The sequence below is a fragment of the Aotus nancymaae genome, unplaced genomic scaffold (genome assembly GCF_030222135.1).
Source record: "Aotus nancymaae isolate 86718 unplaced genomic scaffold, 86718_ANA_hifiasm-v0.15.2.pri h1tg000040l, whole genome shotgun sequence".
Taxonomy (NCBI): Eukaryota; Metazoa; Chordata; class Mammalia; order Primates; family Aotidae; genus Aotus; species Aotus nancymaae.
In genome coordinates, this window is record NW_026988454.1 from 55,798,460 (window position 1) to 55,818,232 (window position 19,773).

At 43.7% G+C, this 19,773-nt stretch overlaps 1 protein-coding gene across 5 annotated transcripts in view; it reads left to right on the top strand.

Annotated features, from left to right (window-relative positions):
• The window catches only part of TRAF3IP2 (TRAF3 interacting protein 2), an 86,702-nt gene that overhangs the window by 60,413 nt on the left and 6,516 nt on the right, over positions 1-19,773 (top strand). For 4 of the 5 annotated variants that reach the window (XM_064360771.1, XM_012438373.3, XM_012438372.3 and 1 more), the window contains 5 exons: positions 5,952-6,144; positions 10,553-10,731; positions 13,085-13,173; positions 17,002-17,070; positions 18,154-18,270. In XM_064360771.1, the coding sequence (XP_064216841.1) occupies positions 5,952-6,144; positions 10,553-10,731; positions 13,085-13,173; positions 17,002-17,070; positions 18,154-18,270 (647 nt within the window). The remainder of the gene's footprint in view (positions 1-5,951; positions 6,145-10,552; positions 10,732-13,084; positions 13,174-17,001; positions 17,071-18,153; positions 18,271-19,773) is intronic. The other variant, XM_012438374.3, reaches the window with a different exon arrangement.

Consider the following 19,773-nt stretch of genomic DNA (forward strand, 5'->3'; position numbering starts at 1 on the left):
TTCTCTCTCATAAACTCTTTTTAATACCATTCTTAATAAGGAAGAAAAATGTTGCATGTTGTGACTGATAAATGGAAAACCTCATTTAGGATTTGGTTTACTCATTCCAAGTGATAAAAGCCCAGTAACATGAAGATCGTGTGTGCTCAAGCCAAGAAGATCACAGGATCGACAAATAACATACAGTCCTGGGCGCCCATTTGTGATTGTGCAAAATTTTCATTTCTGCTTTGTGATTAACACTGCCTCTGAACCGAGGAGTTACCATGCTAGCAAATCATTTGTCTATCACATCACCCACCTTTCCTCCCCTACAGAATAAACTCTCTTGATGGAATTGTAGGCACTGGGGACAAGTCCACAGGGAAGCTATTTTTGAACAGGGATTCTCAAGTAGGTGGCTGTCGACTCATATGTCTCCCCTTCTCATACACTAACTAGTGTGAATTTGTGTTTAAAAACAGACACCCACAGACACACAGATTTTCTCTTTCTCCGTTTATTTTGAGCAACTCCCAAGGGAACTGTATCCTATTTATCTTTGTTCACCAAGTACCTAGCCATCGAGGTTCAATAAATATTTGTTGAATGAATGAAAAGAAATCTGTTCTCTACTTCCTGGGGAAAGGAGTGAGTCTTAATCATGAGTAGAGTCTTTGTGATGTCAAACCTTAGAAAAGTCATTTGTGTGTGTGTGTGTGTGTGTGTGTGTGTGTGTGTGTGTGTGTGTGTCTGTCTGGGAGGGAAACAAAGAAGGGAGTCAATGAAATTTGGAAATAGAACCTGTCCATCCACTTATCAATTTATTCAGCAAATAGTTTCCAGGTCATCTGGATGGCACTGGGTATAACATGGTGAATGCAATGTACATGGTCCTTGTCTTCATGGAATTCACAGTCTACTGGAGAGATAGATCAGAAGTAGAAGTCAGAAACAGAATGACAAATTATAAGCACTATAAGGGAAGTAACTGGGTGTTGGAACAGACATTAATAAGTTGGCCAGAGAATGTCTCTTTAAGCAGATATATGAGCTGAAACCTAAAGAATGAGAAGGTCAAGGAAGCAAGGAGCTTAATGTCATTAAGATATCAAAAGCAAGCCAGTGGGGCTGGAGCAGAGTGAGCAAGGAGTGAATGAGTGCTAGAAGATGAAGGCTGGGCAGGCTATGGTGAGGAATCTGGATTTTTATTCTGAGTTCAACTTCTTTAGGAAAATGGAAAATTGAACTCTATACTTCTGAATATGGAACTTAGAACAGTACTTGACATGTAGTAAGTGATCAATAAATGTTAGCCATTATTTTATATATATAAGTACCCAACTAGGATGGGCACCGTGGCTCACACCTGTAATCCCAGCACTTTGGGAGGCCAAGGCATGTGGATCACGAGGTCAAGAGATCGAGACCATCCTGGCCAACATGGTGAAACCCCGTCTCTACTAAAAAAAAATAAATTAGCTGGGCATGGTGATGCACACCTGTAGTCCCAGCTACTTGGGAGACTGAGGCAGAAGCATTGCTTGAAACCAGGAGGTGAAGGTTGCAGTGAGCCGAGCTCACACGACTGCACTACAGCCTGGTGCCTGGCAACAGAGCGAGACTCTGTCTCAAAAAAAAAAAAAGTACCCAACTAAATAAGCAAGTCTTGATCATAATAATGAAAATGAATGATTAAAACTTGAGCAATGAAAAAGATGGTCATTTACCTGATAAACATAGTTTTGATTTAGCAACTTTTCTTGTTTTGCTTTTTTGTATGTTTTGTAGAGATGGGGTTTTACCATGTTGCTCAGGCTGGTCTCGAACTCTTGGGCTCAAGAGATCCACCCCACCTAGGCCTTCCGAAGCGCTGGTATTACAGGTGTGTCCGGCCTATTTAGGAACTTTTTCCATACAACTAGTCAAATTCCAGACAAAGCTGGTCAAATTCCCCTTACAAAAGGGAACGCTTATTTTTTATTGATCCACTGATATTCAGCTTTCCTTTGTTTTCAAACAATAAAAGGACAGCATAGAGGACTATATTGTCAGTACCCTAATTTTAAAAATTGATGAGGTGTATCATTTTCATCTGCTCACATAAACTGGCATAACTTTTTACCACAGGTGGCCGTTTCTGAAATGAAAGTCACAGCTAATCAAACACTTAGCCCACATGCTTTGGTGATTTTAATGATATGATTTGTTGCTATGAGACAAAAACATGTTGTGTGGGAAATAATCTGTTAGAAATCATATGACCTTGATTCAAAGGCTTTTGATTAACAGCACTAACATCCGCTTTCTGGAAAAGAAATAAACCCTATGATTAGAGCTTGGTAGTCCTTTTAAAGCAAATAAAACATTATTAGCCATTCATTAATGGATATGGGAAGCAAAAATGGCTTCAAACATTGAAAACTTCTCAAGATACTTTCAACCCTTTCCTCATAAAGGCTTTTAAGGCCACTGGCAAAGTTTCTCCTCTTTTACTTTGTCTTTCTCCTTCCTACTTCTGGCGGGAGACACCGATTAAACAAAAAACCCCCGAAACAAATGGACAGCAGATGAGAATTAGACAGTCTAGGGCAGTAGTCCCCAACCTTTTTGGCACCAGGGGCAGGTTTCATGGAAGACAATTTTTCCACAAACTGGGGACGGGGGATGGTTTGGGGATGATTCAAGTGCATTACATTTATCGTGTACTTTTATTATTGTTACATTGTAATATATAAGGAATTAATTATACAACTCATCATAATCTAGAATCAGTAGGAGCCCTGAGTTTGTTTTCCTGCAGCTAGATCTGGGGGTGATGGAAGACAGTGACAAATCATCAGGCATTGGATTCTCATAAGGAGCACGCAACCTAGATCCCTGGAGTGCACAGTTCACAATACGGTTCACGCTCCTATGATAATCTAATGCTGCCGCTGATCCGACAGGAGGCAGAGCTCAGGCGGTAATGAAAGCCATGGGGAGTGGCTGTAAATACAAAGCTTCACTTGCTCACCCACTGCTCACCTGCTGCTGTGTGGCCTGGTTCCTAACAGGCAACAGACTGATACCAGCCTGTGGCCTGGGAGTTGGGGGCCCCTGGTCTAGGAGACCTGTGCCCTAGAAAGTAGTAATAGATTGTGCAGTCCTAAATGGCTTCTCTTTTTCTTCAAGTCAGCTTCATAACTATTGAGCCTTCATTCATTCATCTATTGAGCGTCCCCTGGGTGCCAGTACTATTCTTGGAGACATGGTGGCAAGAGGACACAGTCCATGCCTTCACAGAGCTTATATTCTAGTAGGGAAGGCGGGCAAGAAGTTGACAGGTAAAAGTCACACTTACTTATGCAAACTCATGATAGGAACTATGAAGAAAGCAAAATAGGGAATGGGATAAAGAAACTGGGTGAAGAGGCAGGCCTCTTTGGACAGGTGATATTTGGGCTGAGCTCTGAGTGGCAAGAAGTCAGTCTGTGAAAATCTAGGGCAAAAACATTCTGGACAAAGAGGGTGGCAAACTCAGGGTCCCAAAGGAGAGGACAAGTTTGGGGTATTCAAGATGAAGCCAGAGCTTAGTGAGCCAGTGAGAGTGCAGTGGGAGGCAAGATCGACAGGGCCTGGGACCTGGTCAAGCAGGGTGGATTGTAAGTGCAATGGGAGGTCTCTGGAGGGTTCTATCTACAGCTGGTTTGTAAAGGGTCTGCTCACACAAGGCTCATCAAAAAGCAGGGCTGGCCCCTACCTGGGGACCTGATAGCAGTGGCATTTTTTGTTGTTTTTTAAACTGGGGGAAAGGAGCAGTAGTGACCTGCCCTGTTGCCCTGAAACTGCAACTGGTGATCTGGACCCCCTGGAATATATCCACCCTGCCCCCAGAAGGCTCCCAAGGTGAAACGTGTGCAGTAGATCCTGTGCTAGACTATAGGGGTCTCTGTGGGCTGTCTTCTTTTCTGAGAGCTGTCCCTTCAAGTCCCAGTCTCCTTTGTCAGCCAGGTGCAGGGATAGACCTATGCAGATCCCTCTCTCCTCCTCCCCTTCTTTAAGCCCCTACTACTTGTCATGAGCAGGCCTAAGCAATATCAGGACACGGGTCATGGGGTCCTGCCAGGAGACAGTCTGGGTTGGAAGGGCATGGTCACTTTTGTCAGAAGAAGCATGATCGGAAGGACCCAGGTGGTGTCATGGGTCAAAGCAGACAATAAGATTGAGTCCAGGGAATCTGACCATGCTTGAGAGACTAGCTTGGGCACATCGCCAGGTCACCCAAATAAGTTTCCTGAGTCCAGACAGTGGGAACCTGGAGGAGGCCACACTACTGAATGTGCATATTATTTGTCTTTTGTTCTGTACTTGAGGCCGTCATTCCCCTGAATGTTACTTTGAAAATGTAGATGGCTCCTGACTGCTTTACCAAACTAAGAATACAGTTCTTATTTTTTTTTTTCCCCTGAGACAGAGTCTTGTTCTGTTGCCCAGGCTGAAGTGCAGTGGCATGATCTTGGCTCACTACAGCCTCCACCTCCCAGGTTCAAGCGATTCTCCTGCCTCAGCCTCCCAAGTAACTGGGGTTACAGGTGCGTGCCACCATGCCTGGCTAATTTTTGTATTTTTAGTAGAGGCAGGGTTTCACCATGTTGGCCAGGCTGGTCTCGAACTCCTGACCAGCCTGGCCAACATAGTGATCCGCCCGCCTCAGCATCCCAGAGTACTGGGATTACAGGTGTGAGCCACTGCACCCTGCCTTAAGAATACAATTATAAGCCACATTCTCACCCTCCCCATTCTGGTTTCAACCTACCTTACCAGTCACTTTTCTGTTTACTTGCCAGTTTTATTTTGCTGTGCATCCCTGTATGTATCCTACCTACACAGCAGGCAAACATGGTTATTACTTTTATAATCAGAAAAAAAATTTTAAGACCAATGAGAGTTTTTTTTTTTGTTTTTTTTTTTAAATAAAAACCAGGTTCCTTCTGGTCCTAATTAGTTATGCCTCCTCTTGGATCATCTTACTGCCTATGTGGGCAGCAGGGACAGGGCTCGGATCACTAGGAGGTGCTGACTGTTCATCTTGCAGGGTTACCATTCGGCTCTCTTCAGTCCTCGTGCACCTCTCACATTTCTCAACACCTTAGCCCCTTTGCGCCTGGGCCATTCCCTCAGAGCTCTTCCCTCTCACCCCTACTTGGTTCCCTGCATCCCTCCTCTGGGCTTTTAGTTCCATTCTTTTGCCTGGTCAGGTAGGCTGCCCTTCCCTGGGGACCCTGCTGCTCCTGGTCCTGGCTGGGACCCACTTTCTCCCAGGTTGCACATTCACATAATTCACTGCCAGCTCTGACTTTGCTCTGAACCCTGCCCTCTTCAAACAGCCCTGGCTCCAAGTGCACATAGGCTCTAGCAGGAGAGGACCAAGGAAGTTGGAGGGTGTTGCCAACTGGTTGGCTAGTTCCCAGGAGGATGAGCCAAGTTTTCATTCATTTACCTCCTCTTAAGAGCAGTAGAGTGTGTGTGTGTGTCTGTGTTCACATGCACATGTGTGTCCACTTAGGGGAGGAAAGAACAGAGCAGTGATTCCACATCTATCATACAGATAATTTTTCCTAGCCTAGGGTTCGGGACATGAAGGAAATTATGGTAGGAATGGTGGTGTGAAAGGGGTGCTTCATGGTTGGATTTTCCTAAGTATCCCATAAAAAGAGGAGCCTGTGTAGAGTTTTTTGAAAAGTTTTTCAATTAGAATACTGAACTGGTAAATTCACAGATGTTTTTATTTAGGGCAAACAAAGTGAATTTCATGAAAACTGTCAAGGAATTAACAGTGGAGAAATATGGCAAACATCACAGAGGTGGTAACAGATATCCGGACCCTTCAGCTGGTATCAAGATAGAAATGAGCATGGAGCTTTCCACTCCTTTCACACGAAGGAGCTAGGATTGATGTTCCCTATTCTCTTTGTTGTCTTCACCTACAGATGGCCATGACTACCCTCGAGCAGCCTACCAGCAAGTGATCCAGCCGGCTCTGCCCGGGCAGCCCCTGCCTGGAGCCAGTGTGAGAGGCCTGCACCCTGTGCAGAAGGTTATCCTGAATTATCCCAGACCCTGGGACCAAGAAGAGAGGCCTGCACAGAGAGACTGCTCCTTTCCAGGGCTTCCAAGGTACCAGTAAGTATGACAGGCCCAACCTTCAGACATTTTCAACATGGAAAGGAATTATGCCAGTGCAACGAAGATATAACAGAATTCTCTACAGGTTTGCTAACCCATGTTAGTGAGCAAGTCACATAGTGGAACACCCAATACAGACTTTTCAGGTCAGGAGGAAACGGAAGCTCGTTGACAAGGATCTCTTTATCAGACATAGAAAGCCACTAGTGACTAGTTGAAATTCTCTTGCAGGAAAGACTCTTCGGATGTTTTCCAAGTTACACCCCTTTCTTTTATTTTCAGATCATCTGAACTTTCAGTCCACAAATAGGTTTTTGTTTTTACTATGGCTGATTTCTACTGTTAGCCAATTCTTCACATGTCTAGTGTCTGTTCCTGTTTAAGCCTATTTCTTACTTTAAAATTTTAAATTCAATTTCCCATCAAAATTTAAAATTACCTGTTTTTTTCTTTTCTTTTCTTTTCTTTTCTTTTTTTGAGACGGGGTCTCACTCTGTCGCCCAGGCTGGAGTACAGTGGTGCGAACTTGACTCACTGCAACCTCTACCTTATAGGTTCAAGCCATCCTCCCACCTCAGCCCCCCAAGTAGCTAGGACTATGAGCATGGGCCACCACGTCTAGCTAATTTGTGTATATTTTGTAGAGATGGGAGTCTTCTTATGTTGTCCAGCTGGTCTTGAACTCCTGGGCTCAAGTGATCCACCCACCTTGGCCTTCCAAAATGCTGGTATCATAGGCGTGAGCCACTGAGCCTGGCCTACTAGTTTCTTTTGTAATAAAAACATTCATACATGGCCGGGCATGGTGGCTTACGCCTGCAGTCCCAGCATTTTGGGAGGCTGAGGCTGGCAGATCACCTGAGGTAGGGAGTTCGAGACCAGCCTGACCGACATGGAGAAACCCCGTTTCTACTAAAAATACAAAATTAGCGGGGGCGCAGTGGCGCATGCCTGTAATCCCAGCTACTCAGAAGGTTGAGTCAGGAGAATCACTTGAACCCAGGAGGCGGAGGCTGCGGTGAGCCGAGATTGCGCCATTGCCCTGCAGCCTGGGCAACAAGAGCGAGACTCTGTCTCAAAAAAAAAAAAAAAAATCATACATGTTGAACACCATTCTTAGGTCTCTCCTATGCTTCTTCAGAAAAACAACTTTGCTTTTTCATGACTTCAGTTGTCAACTGTTTAATCACTTTTTCCCCTTATTCCCTTTGAACTCTCCATCAGGTTTTCCTTTTCTCTTAATTTATGAATCTAAAATACACATGTAAATGGAGCTTCCTCATTTATGACAATATTTGTAAGAAAGTAGATTAAATGTTTACTCTTGCTCAAAAACAACTTTTATATACCACTCTAAAACTAGATTCTGTTTTTATAGCATAGAGTAAAATATGAAGTTCTTATTAGAGTGGATTTTTCAGAAATACACAAAGTGGTAATTGGTTTGAAAATTGCATTGAAAGAAAAAAGCCCACTTTATTAACAATGGTGAAGAGGCACATGCCTGCTTTCCCTTTTGCTCAGAAGCCCACAGACCTTCATATTTTCTTCTAGACAGATCCCTTTTTTTCTTTTTCCTTTTTTTGTTTTTTGAGACAGGATCTGACTCTGTCACTTAGGCTGGAGTGCAGTGGTGTGATCTCGACTCACTGCAACCTCTGCCTTCAACGCTCAAGTCATCTTCCCACCTCAGCTTCCCAAGAGTAGCTGGCACTACAGGTGTCCGCTACCACATCCGGCTAATTTTTCTTAGTTTTTGCAGAGAAGGAGTCTCACTTTGTTGCCCAGGCTAGTCTCAAACTCCTGGCCTCAAGTGATCCACCCACATCAGCCTCCCAAAGTGCTGGGATTACAAGTGTGAGCCACTGGGCTTGGCCAGACCCCTTATTTTTCTAAACCATAAATACATAGAGTTTAAACAATGGAATGAGATAAAATGTGATTTTATAGCAGGATAGGCACTCTTACAGAAGAAATATCTAAAATTCCAAGGAAATAAACAAAATGTAAACATCTTTATGAAATGTTTGGTGTTGAATAGAAAAGAGAATAGTAATTTTTAAATTTTTTATTTTGAAACAGTTTAGACTTACAAAAGAGTTGCAAAGATAATAGAGAGTAATTGGTTTTGTAGCATCAATTTAAGCCTGCTATGGTCTTCTTGATTTATTTTATAATTTAGGATAATGAAAAATAAGTTCAGGTAAACTTGGTGGCTCACACCCGTAATCCCAGCACTTTGGGAGGCTGAGGTAGGTGGATTGTTTGAGCCCAGGAATTTGAGACCAGCCTGGCCAACGTAGTGAAAACCCATCTCTACAAAAAAATACAAAAATTATCTGGGTATGGTGGCACATACCTGTGGTTCCAGCTACTCAGGGGGCTGAGGCAGGAGAATTGCCCAAGCCCAGGAGTTCAGGCCTGCTGTGAGCCATGATTGTGCCACTGCACTTCAGCCTGGGTGACAGAGTGAGACTTTGTCTCAAAAACTAACACACACACACACACACACCTATCCAACTGAGTCTGGGCATGGTGGCTCACGGCTGTAATTCCAGCACTTTGGGAGACCAAAGGCAGGAAGATTGCTTGAGGCCAGGATTTCGTGACCAGCTTGGACAACATATTGATACCCTGTCTCTACCAAAGTAATACAAAAATTAGCCAGGCATGGTGGCCCACACTTGTGATCCCAGCTACTTGGGAGGCTGAGGTGAGAAAATCACCTGAGCCCAGGAGGTCAAGGCTGCAGTGAGCTGTGACTGAGCCACTGCACTCCAGCCTGAGCAAGACTCTGTCTCAAAAAAAACAAAAAAGAAACAAAAAGAAGCTAATTCTCCACTTATTGATAGTTTGAAAGAGTACTTTAATATGGAAAGTTTACTCTGTCATAAATTTCCATGGTATTGTTTTACACAGAAGTTTTTGACTGTTATCAAGGCCTTAACATTTCTTTATCATATAAGCAATCATCTTCTATAACAACTAAGCAACTTTTGAAACAATTTTTTTTGGTATAAAAGAATTTAATGCAAAAGAATATGGAATGGGTTTTTCTTGGAGAAATTTAAAAAAAAGAAAACGAGAAAAAAATATGAAATGGGATTCCCCACTAGATGAAAGCATATTTTATAGAAATTATTTTCTCTATATTAATAAAAATATAGAATAAAAATCTTAAGCATTCATATTTTCAAAATATAGTACATTTGAGATTCTGCATAATTTTATTGTAAATTCTGTTATATAAGACTTTTAGAATTTCTGATTACTCTTTGGGTAAAAATATGAAAAGCATAAGCAACAGTCTACAAAAACTGGGCATATACGTAGAGATTTTGTAGTCAAAACATTTTTTAAAATTTATAATATGACACAGTTTCAAACACACAACAAATAACAGCATCCATGTTCCCACTGCCTAGATTTTAAGAATGTTAACGTATTGTCACGTTTGCTTCAGAATCTTTTTTTAAGAAATAAAACACTATAGAGACAGTTTTAGTCCCAACACCGGTTAGCACAATACCACAGAACAGGGCCACCAAAAAGGCTGCCTCCTCTGGCGATCAGGAAGGTGCAGAATCAGAGAGCCAACGCTGCTGTGACCACTGCAATGGTTGGATCTGTTCTGCGCCAGATAGATCTCCACCGGTGCAAAATGGATGCCCATGCCCTGCCCTCGATGCTTGTGAAGCTGGTAACAGGACACTGGGATGCTTTCTGGGGAAAACTCAGCAGCTCGTCACTGTGTTTACCAACAGAAACCACAGAAGCGGCAGAGGTGTGCTGTCCGTTTCCTTCTGCCCGCCAAATCTCAGATGGGCATCTGATTGTCCATCTCAGCAGAATGTTCATGGGAATACTGGCAACCAAAATGATAAAGATGCTATCTAATATGGTAGAAATTTCTTTAAAGGGTCTTCAAAATCAGATTTCCATTCATATGTCAATGGTACAAATATTTCTAAACCTACATGGCCCTCTTTACCTTTTGATACATAATTAAATGTTACGTAGTATGAGCTAAAAGTCATGTCTTTTTATCTGAATGCCTATAACATCAACCATCTGTGTCACCTGTCATGCTAATTTGTTTTGTTGGTGACCTTGTCTGCCCTGTGCATGAGACTTGTTTTTCCAATTAAACAAATCTTGAATAGAGTAATCAAATCCCGCTTCCCTTTTACGACTGGGAGCACAGGCCTTCACATGTGGCCGCCAGCTGAATGGCTTATTGACTAAAACTCCATGGAGCTCCCTTCTTCCTTCTGTCTCAGATAAGAAATAGAGGCAGAGGAGAGGTAGCCCACTGGGATCTTCCCATAGTTCTAAAAGGCTTTCTGTCCCTGAAGGTTTGCCTTTGTAAAGAATGAAAATTGACTGTAAATGTATTCCTTTCTAGGGACCAGCCGTACCACCAACCACCTAATAGAGCTGGTGCTCCTGGGGAGTCCTTGGATTCCCCTGCAGAGCTGAGACCACATATTCCCCAGCCTCCATCCCCAGCTGCTGTACCTAGACCCCCCAGCAACCCTCTAGCCAGAGGAACTCTAAAAACAAGCAATTTGCCAGAAGAATTGCGTAAGTTGTTTGCAACATCGTTCTCTCCTTCTTGTTGTCACTTCTTGTACTTTGTGATGGTTGGATGATCACTCATCTATGTCTCAGTTTGTTTTTTTTTTTCCAGACAGGGTCTCACTCCTGTTGCTCAGGCTGGGGTGTGGTAGTGTGATCATGGCTAACTGCAGCCTCAACCTCCCAGGCTCAGGTGATTCTCCCACCTCAGCCTCCTGAATAGCTAGGGTCACAGGGGCACACCACCACACGCAGATAATTTGCTTATACTTTTGCTAGAGATGGGGTTTCGCCATGTTGCTCAGGCTGGTCTTGAACTGCTGGACTCAAGCAATCCACCCACCTTGGCCTCCCAAAGTGCTAGGATTACAGGCGTGAGCCACTGCACCTGGCCTCATAACCTCAGCTATTTCTCATAGACACACTAAAATAAAATGCACTTTTTTACTTAAAAAGTAACCAGCGTTTTGTATGAATGTTTTTAGTGATTCTGACACCACTACTAACGCTCACAAACTGCTTACCTCTAGATTTCCTTAAGCACATACTCCAAAAATAAATAACCCCAATGTCTTTTCCCTATTCTAAATGATGCTCTTGAGTGGACTTGTCCCTGGGTAAATTGATTGGATGTCCATGTGGTATTGGACAAGGACCCAGCATCTCACCATAAGTTACCAGCAGCCATCAAGAACGAGGTCATTTCCTGTAGGAATGAGCAATCTTGTTTGGAAAAAACGGTCTCACATTCTCCAAACTGCAACACAACCAAATGCAAACTAAGCCTTTTATTTAAAGAAACATTCGACTAAGCGTAAGGTGATGATTCTTTTTCCACATTTTGCTGCCAGAAAGAGAAATGTTGAAATACCACCAAAATGTTCTCATATTAAGGTCAGTCAGGACAGTAATTTCCAGAAATCTTAAGAAAACAGCCACTACTTGTGCAATTATTACATGATATGCTTGCTAGAGAAGCTCAGTTAATTCTAATATGCATTTTCCAAATCTGGGAACCTTTTTGAACCAAACCTGAAAGAAGGCCTTTTGTATCTGCTGATTCCTTTTGGGGGATCTGTGCTAATTAGTTATTGACAATTCCGAAAGATTTCTATGACAATGATTCATTGCTATTTTCATTCAAAACATTTTATTTCTGAACACTTTCTTAAAATCTTAATCATTTTAATTTTGAGCATTTCTGGAGAACAGATCCTGCCCTGCATATGTCATAGTCCTGACATCAGTTTATAGATCATATATATCTTACCATAATCTATAAAGGAAATCCCAAAATATATAAGAATTGAGTGAATGTTAGGTGTTCAGAAGGAAATTGAGTGCCATCAATATATCTGGCTGTTTAAATGGGTTAATATGACCATTACACATACTTCCATTTGGGAGGTGTGTTTCAAAAAACCTCAGTATAGATACGAACTTGTATTTTCTCTCCAGCCTCAATTTCTTCTCCATCCTCTGCCCCAAGGGCTTCCTGAGATTTAACTGGTCCATTCCAGACTAAAAGCCAACACACAGAGATTATTCAGCTTTCACATTAAAATGCTAGCCAGACAATTTCCCCAAGACTTTAGCCTGAGAAAACACTGGTTCATCCTGACTGGGTTAATCTCGTCCAAACGGTACTGTCTGCTGCTGTAAGCTGACCCAGGAATGAGTGACAGAGTCTGTGATGTTGGACTGCCCAGAGGCAGTGTCTCTCCTTCAAGCTGCTCAAGTTTTTCTTACTAACATTTCTGAGCTGTGCTTTGGTCTACTCCAAACTTCCCGGCCTTTCTCCAAAAGTGAGTAGATTGCAGGGAAGAAGGGAGCGGGGAACCACTTTCTTATTCTCCTCCCACTTGCTCTTGTCGGAAGAGTGAGCTTTCAGGGCAGCGGAGAGCATCAGGAGATGAAAAGAAGACACTGTCGGGTGGCCCCTTAGCAAGTTTTAGCTTCTTGGCCTGCTGTGAGAGTATTCCTTGGGCACAGTGCCAAGTGTCTCTAAGAAACCAGGCGGTGCCTGATCTTAAGGACTCACAGATTCTGGGTGGTGCATTTCTTGTTATCGCCTCGTGGTTTTTCAGAAGCCCCCTTAGGCTTGTCTAAGCTGCTCTGATTTCCATTCACAAAGAGCAGTCTGCTCTCCCTGGGACAGACCCCCTGGCATTTTGGGCCTGAGGAGCTGTGCTCTGGGTACAGCAACACATACAATGCAGGTATAAGCTCTCAGAGCAACCCAGCCCAAGGTTTCCCCTTATTATTCTAGAAGGACAAAAGATACTGCATATAATTTAGAAGTTCGTTTAGAATAGAATAATTTGACCAATTTCTAATAAATGTAAAACTTTCCTCTTAGGGAAAGTCTTTATCACTTATTCGATGGATACAGCTATGGAGGTGGTGAAATTCGTGAACTTTTTGTTGGTAAATGGCTTCCAAACTGCAGTAAGTATTTTGTCCAAGTAGGTAACTGAACAGTTATAGTGAGTACAATGGAGAGAAAAGCAGAAGATGAAAAAGTGCAACAGCTGTTGGTGTTTTAAATAATATTTTTGATTTATGTGATTATGCATTGAGTGCTTATAGATTTAGGTAATAATTACTTTCCAGATTTTAAGCTGTCTGAAGTCTTCAGCACTTTTTTACCTGTATGCTGTCTGAGTGACCCAAGTACCTCTAACAGCAAGATCAGTGCTAATACCAACCACATATGCGCTGGCCCCTGGCCTGAAGGAAATGCCGGGCTCTTGCTGCACTTTGTACCTTTGTCCTTTCTCACCGATCATGCCCACTTTGGTGGAGCTTCTCATGATGCAGGAAGCTGCAGGCTTCACCATGGTCACCTGCTTATTTAACAAGGTCCTTTTGTTCTGCACTGGGTTATGAGGTTTGAAGTAGAAACCCTGCAGCCTGAATTCCCCACTGCGCACAGCTGCCATCTCCACACCTTGACACAGTGATGCTTTTGGATGGGCGATACTGGCCGGGTTTTGGGCTGGTCTAATCCAGTTCCAGGGGAGCAGACCTAACCCAGTCCTACAGGTCCACTGTGATCTTGGCCCCCGAATCTTAGGAAACACACACTGCCCTTGTCCCCCTGTAGTACCTTGACACAGTATAGCTTAAAGCCATGTACATTTTTCTCTATGATAAATAAAATACCACATGATGCTAACTCAGGGGACTGGCGTTCTTCAAACACGAGATAACTACTTTCCTTTCCAGAGCCCTCTTCTAGGTCTCTTTTAGTGAATACTAGAGAGTGGTGAAAAATCAAGGGAAATATCTATGAATATAAATGTCTGTAGATAAAGAGGGATACTTAGTAACTAAATATCAATTTTAAAGGTTATTTAGCATTGTTTAACAGGAGTTTTTATTTGAAGTTTTCTTTATTCTATAAGACAATTTTGTTGTGGGGAGACTTTTTTGAGACAATTTTTTTAAATGGGATTCCTGCAAAGTACTACAGACTGGGTGGCTTAAGCGTAGAAATTTATTTTCTCACAGTTGTGGAGGCTGAAAGTCTAAGATCAAGGTTTCAGCAGGGTTGGTTTCATCCTGAGGCCTTTCTCCTTGGCTAGGAGCTGGCTGTCTTCTCCTTCTGTCCTCACATGGTCTCTCCTTTGTGTGGACACACGTCTGTGTTCTAATCTCACCAGTCCTATTGGATTAGGGCCCACCCATATCACCTTATTATATCCAAATTACTTCTTTAAAGGTCCTGTCTCCAAATATAGTCATATTCTGAGGTACTGGGAGATAGGGCTTTAACACAGGAATTTTGGGAGCACAATTCAGCCCATAATAGTAGCTATGGGGAGAAATGATCATGACAGGAGCTGTGGACTTTGGGAGAGACTTGGAGAAACAGATGGAAGATACCCAGCTCATTGCACCACCCAGGATGTCCACCTCAGTAGCTAGGAATAATTTAGGTGCTTGGACAATAACAATAATCACCCTTTTTTATTTATGTAATTTTTTTTTTTTTGAGATGGAGTCTTGCTCTGTTGCCTAGGCTGGAGTGCAGTGGCACAATCTCAGCTTACTGCAACCTCCACCTCCCAAGCTCAAGCAATTCTCCTGCCTCAGCCTCTTGAGTAACTGGGGTTACAGGTGCCTTCCACCACACTCAGCTAGTTTTTTTTTTTTTTTTTTTTTGTATTTTTAGTAGAGACAAGATTTCTCCATGTTGGTCAGGCTGATCTCAAACTCCTAACCTCAACTGATCTGCCCGCCTTGGCCTCCCAAAGTGCTGGGATTGCAGGCATGAGCTACCAATTATAACCATTTATTGAGTGCTTATTTCCTGCCTGGCATTATGATAGGCCTTTTCCATGTTAACTCATTTTAGTCCTCACAAGCACCCTAGGAAATCAGTTTATTAACCACGTATTCCAAGTGAAAATGATAAGATTTAGAGTTTTAGTAACATTTCCGAAGTCATATAGATGAGAAGTGGCAAAGCCAAGATAGAGCCCAAGCTGTCTGTCTCTTTTCAACCCTGACACTGTATTGCTTCTCTCTTATATAATAATAATGGATTAACAACATAGTCACAGAACACTACAAAAGCGTTCTCAAGAGTAGTCGTTGGCCATCACACATTTGAAAACAGGAGTCATCTAAACCAAAATAACAGCCATTCCATTTTTCATGTAAAGACACATATTCTGAACTCTGTACCCTATGTATATGATAGTTCAGTGTACACAGGGCATGGTCTCTTTCCTTAGGAAGCTTAGCGTCAGGTTGAAGAGACACAGCAGACATAAATGAGACATGTCATGAATAAAAGAATGTTATCATATGTGTTAATTGTCTAGTGACATTAGTGGTCACAATGGGGTAAAGTTAGGTAAAGTGAGGAGGAGGAGGTTGGCATGTGGGAAGGAATCACAGAGCAGTGGGGCTTGTGCTGTGCTTTTGGGGTACAGGGTACACCAATGTGGGTAGTAAAGTAGACAGGATATGTGGGGAAAAGAGAGGCGAGGATGGATCATGGATGGCACAGAAAGCTTGCTGAAGGGCTGGGACTTGACTTGATCAGTTCTAAACAGTGGTGTGACATTCATTCATTCATTTATTTGAGACAGGGTCTTGCTCTTTTGCTCAGGCTGGAATGCAGTGGTATGATCACAGCTCACTGCATCGTCTACCTCCCATGCTTAAGCCATCTTCCTGCCTCAGCCTCCCATGTAGCTGGGACTACAGGCTTATGTCACCATGTCTGGCTAATTTTTTGTAGAGACAGAGTCTTGTTGTATTGCCCAGGCTGGTCTCAAACCCTTGGGTTCAAGTGATCTGCCTGCCACGGCCTCCCAAGTGCTGGGATTACAGATGTGAGCTGTGCCTGGCCTGGAGTAACATTTACGACAAGTAATCTGGGAGCAGTGTAGCTGAATCACATAACCCCTCCCCAAGGACACTCTCCCTGAGTCACTCATTCCAGTATATAATCTCTCTTCCCATCAAGAGCACATCGTAAACACACACACACACACACACGCACACACACACACACACACACTGCAGTATAGGCCTGAGCCCAAGAAGGGCCTTCTTCTTTGGTTTCTTATAAGATAAAAACTAACTGATTTTTCTCCTTTTAAAATATCCCCTCAAAGACTTGAACACTGATAGTACATATCAGTCTTTTCAAGGCCTAAGAGTTCCACTTCTTGACTTTCATCCTAAACCTCTTACCTTCCATTTCAGTAATTGTTTTTGTGACCGTTTCTTGGCTCTGCTCCAAGTTTCATACAGTCCTTTTGAAACATATAGATAGAAACTGGACATAATACCATAATAACGACCTCATTAATGCAAGTAAAGCACCACAATTGTATCTCAGTTACTTGTATGCCACATATCCATTAAAACATTCCAGAATTATGTTTGCCTTTCAAATTTCTAAATTACAGACATATAATTTATATATATGTTGCTGGCTTACATCCAACTCAGTGGTATACGGTGTCCCTCAGACTTTTAGAAACATAATTATTGTGTAGCCATATATATATATAGATGTGTATCACAATATCCTAATTATGGATATGGTATTAATTACTTAAATGCCTACTAATATTGAAGTAGGAAATATTTTCAGAAAATTATATTTCGTTTTTTAGACCTATATGCTCCTCCTTGCAAAAAGCATTAGTTAAGTTTTGGAGTTTTAAATGTATATAGTGTTGTGTTTTCTCCTGCTCTGCATCTTGAGAGAACTTCTTACTAAGAGCCAACGCCCACATCTTTGTCTTGCAGATTGACATATTTGAGGATAGAATCCGAGGCATTGATATCATTAAATGGATGGAGCGCTACCTTAGGGATGTAAGTACATTCCAAAAATCAGAGATTGTTTTCTGGTGAGAAAGACAATGAGCTTATGAAGTTATTTATGAAAGCAGCCCTGGCATACCCTCCTAAGTCTGAAGCTGAGAAAGCCCCAACAAAGCCTCCCTTGTTGGAAGCCGTGCAAAGACTTGGAAAGGAAGGATGGGGTCGCCCTCTCGGACATGCACAGGCAGGAAATAACGGTCAAACCAGACACAGGTGGTTGATAACAATCAGAGGAAACAATCTTTTGACCAGAATAGGAAAGAAGGAAATGAAGGCAGAGAGTGGGGAGAGAGCAGCAGAATTCAATTTAATCTGAGGCCACCCCAAGTGTTTTGTAGAATTGGGCTGAAGAGGTTTCCCGGGCAGCCTCGCAGGCTGCACAGCACACCACCCCCGAGGCGCCCACGCGCAGCCCCGTGATTTGTTCTCCACTGACAGAATCTATACCGGCCACTGGGACACGTTGTGTTTAACAAGATCAAAATTGATTGCTGCCAGCGTGTCTGTGTCGGCTGCTTCTTTCGGAGGGAGTTGGTGGGGGACGGGAGTCTCAGCAGGCTGGGGTTTTGCGCTTTTCCCTTTGTCTGCAGCCTGATGTTTGCTTTGTGCTGAAGGGTCTGTTCCTACCGACTGTGCTAATGCGTACACGCAGAAGACAGGGCAGTCAAGAGTGCAGTGCCTGGCAGCTCAGATCCAGCTGCGGGGAGGGAGGGTGTTTCTCACCGTTGGTGTTGCAGTACCTTTTTGCCATGACGCAGACTCACTCAGTGATTGGGGCTTTCATTAGAGGTTTATTAGTGATGGTTGTGGAAAATGGTAGGCAAAAGCACATCTATCTAGGAGAGCTCCTCTCTGAGTCATTCACTCTGCATGGAGATGGAGGAGAGAAGCAGGGACAAGAGTCTGCCTGAGTGGGGGCCAGTGCTTCTCTTTCCATGGAGAATGAGCCTGGCCCTCCACCGGCAGTGTGTCAGAGAACGTCCACGGTCCTGCTGGCCAGTTTCCAGCCTGCCTTCACCAAACGGACCACACTTTACACTTCCATAAACATGCCTTTCTCCCTCTCATTAACAGAAGACCGTGATGATAATCGTAGCAATCAGCCCCAAATACAAACAGGATGTGGAAGGCGCTGAGTCGCAGCTGGACGAGGATGAGCATGGCTTACATACTAAGTACATTCATCGGATGGTGAGTGGGGAGGGGATCACAGCACCTCACTGTCCCCTAGGGATGGATACCTTGTCCAAGGAAGTCCCATTCTTCTCCAGAGACCAACTGAGGGCAGCATGATGCTGGGTGAAGAGCTCCAGGCCTGCCATGTCAGGAGAGGGGCTGTTGATTCTGGCTCCGTCTGCGTTAGGGACTGTGGGCAAGTCATTGCACCTCTGGGACTCAGTTGTTCCTCTCAGTTACAAGGGGAGCGCAATCTGTGATCTCTGGGATCCAAGATTCTGGAAAGAAGTGCTCTCATGGCTTGACTGTTCACCAGCAAATAAGAAGTCCTAGGAGGTGGGAGACAGGGTGGTGCGGAGGGCTGGCTCCTGCAGCTGAATCATGTTCTGTGCTCCACCTTTTCAGAAAGCAGTGGCGTAGTGAAAGGGACACCTGCCATTGCATCAGGTGGGCTTGGTTAAAGCTGGCTTCCTCGTGTCCAGGCTGTGTGACCGCGACCCCACTGCTTAAACTCTTTGTGCCTCAATGTCCCTATTCACAAAATGGGTCGCTAATACTTACAGGGTTGTTGTGAAGATGAAATTATGTTTTCAAAGTATCTGGTACATATCAGATGCTCAAACAAGGGAAGGGAGTGTTCTTAGCTCATGACAGGTGGGGAACTATGGGGCCTGGTTAAATTCAAATCAGTTGGAGAAATCTGTAGGATATTAGACTTGCTCAGCATGGGATGAAACTAGAACATTCTGACCGAAACAATCACCCAGCTTTGGAACTGGCTGTTTTATGGGCTAGCAGTCCTCCTGCTCCCTGTGATTATAGAGATGCTGTGGAGACAGTTTCTGCTTGGCTAGGATGTGGGGCTACACTTGTGACTTTCAGGCTGTCCTGCAGAGTTCCCAGTGGGTGCCCATCTGTGCTGGAGGAGGGGCTGGCTGTGCGCCTCCCACCCCCACCTCAGCTAGAGCTGGTTTGCACTTCTCAGGCTTGTTTTGTTGACCAAGGATTCTGAGATTTAAAAAGGCTTGGGAAATCACTGGACTAGAACTGATAAGCTCCATGTCAGCTCTAACACTCCACAAGGAGGGGAGGCACCTGGAATGGGCACAGAGCATCACTGACTAAGTTGGGAAGATGGGGAGGACACAGCCAGGCAGTCTCAGTGCACACAGCTTTACCTCAGGGGAAGCAGATAGAGGTCCCAGGTCTGTTCTGTAGGTCAGCAGCGTGGGAAAGGGGTGGGGTGGGTGTTCCCCATCTGAGCATTCATGGTCTCTGTCTCCCTTTCTACCAAGTGCAGACCACTCACTGAGCTCACAACCAAGCCAAAGGAAGAGCCGAGGCAAGGTGATGAGGTTAAAAAGTGAGGCCAGGGAGTCAGGAAATAAGGCTCCTCCTATTCTGGTCTCGACCAGTCTCACAGCCCTTGTACAGTGCCCCGGAAAGGTATCATTTCTGGAAGTAAACTATCTTAAAAGGTCATGGTGGGCTTCGTCCCTTGGTCATCTGCTGCACATC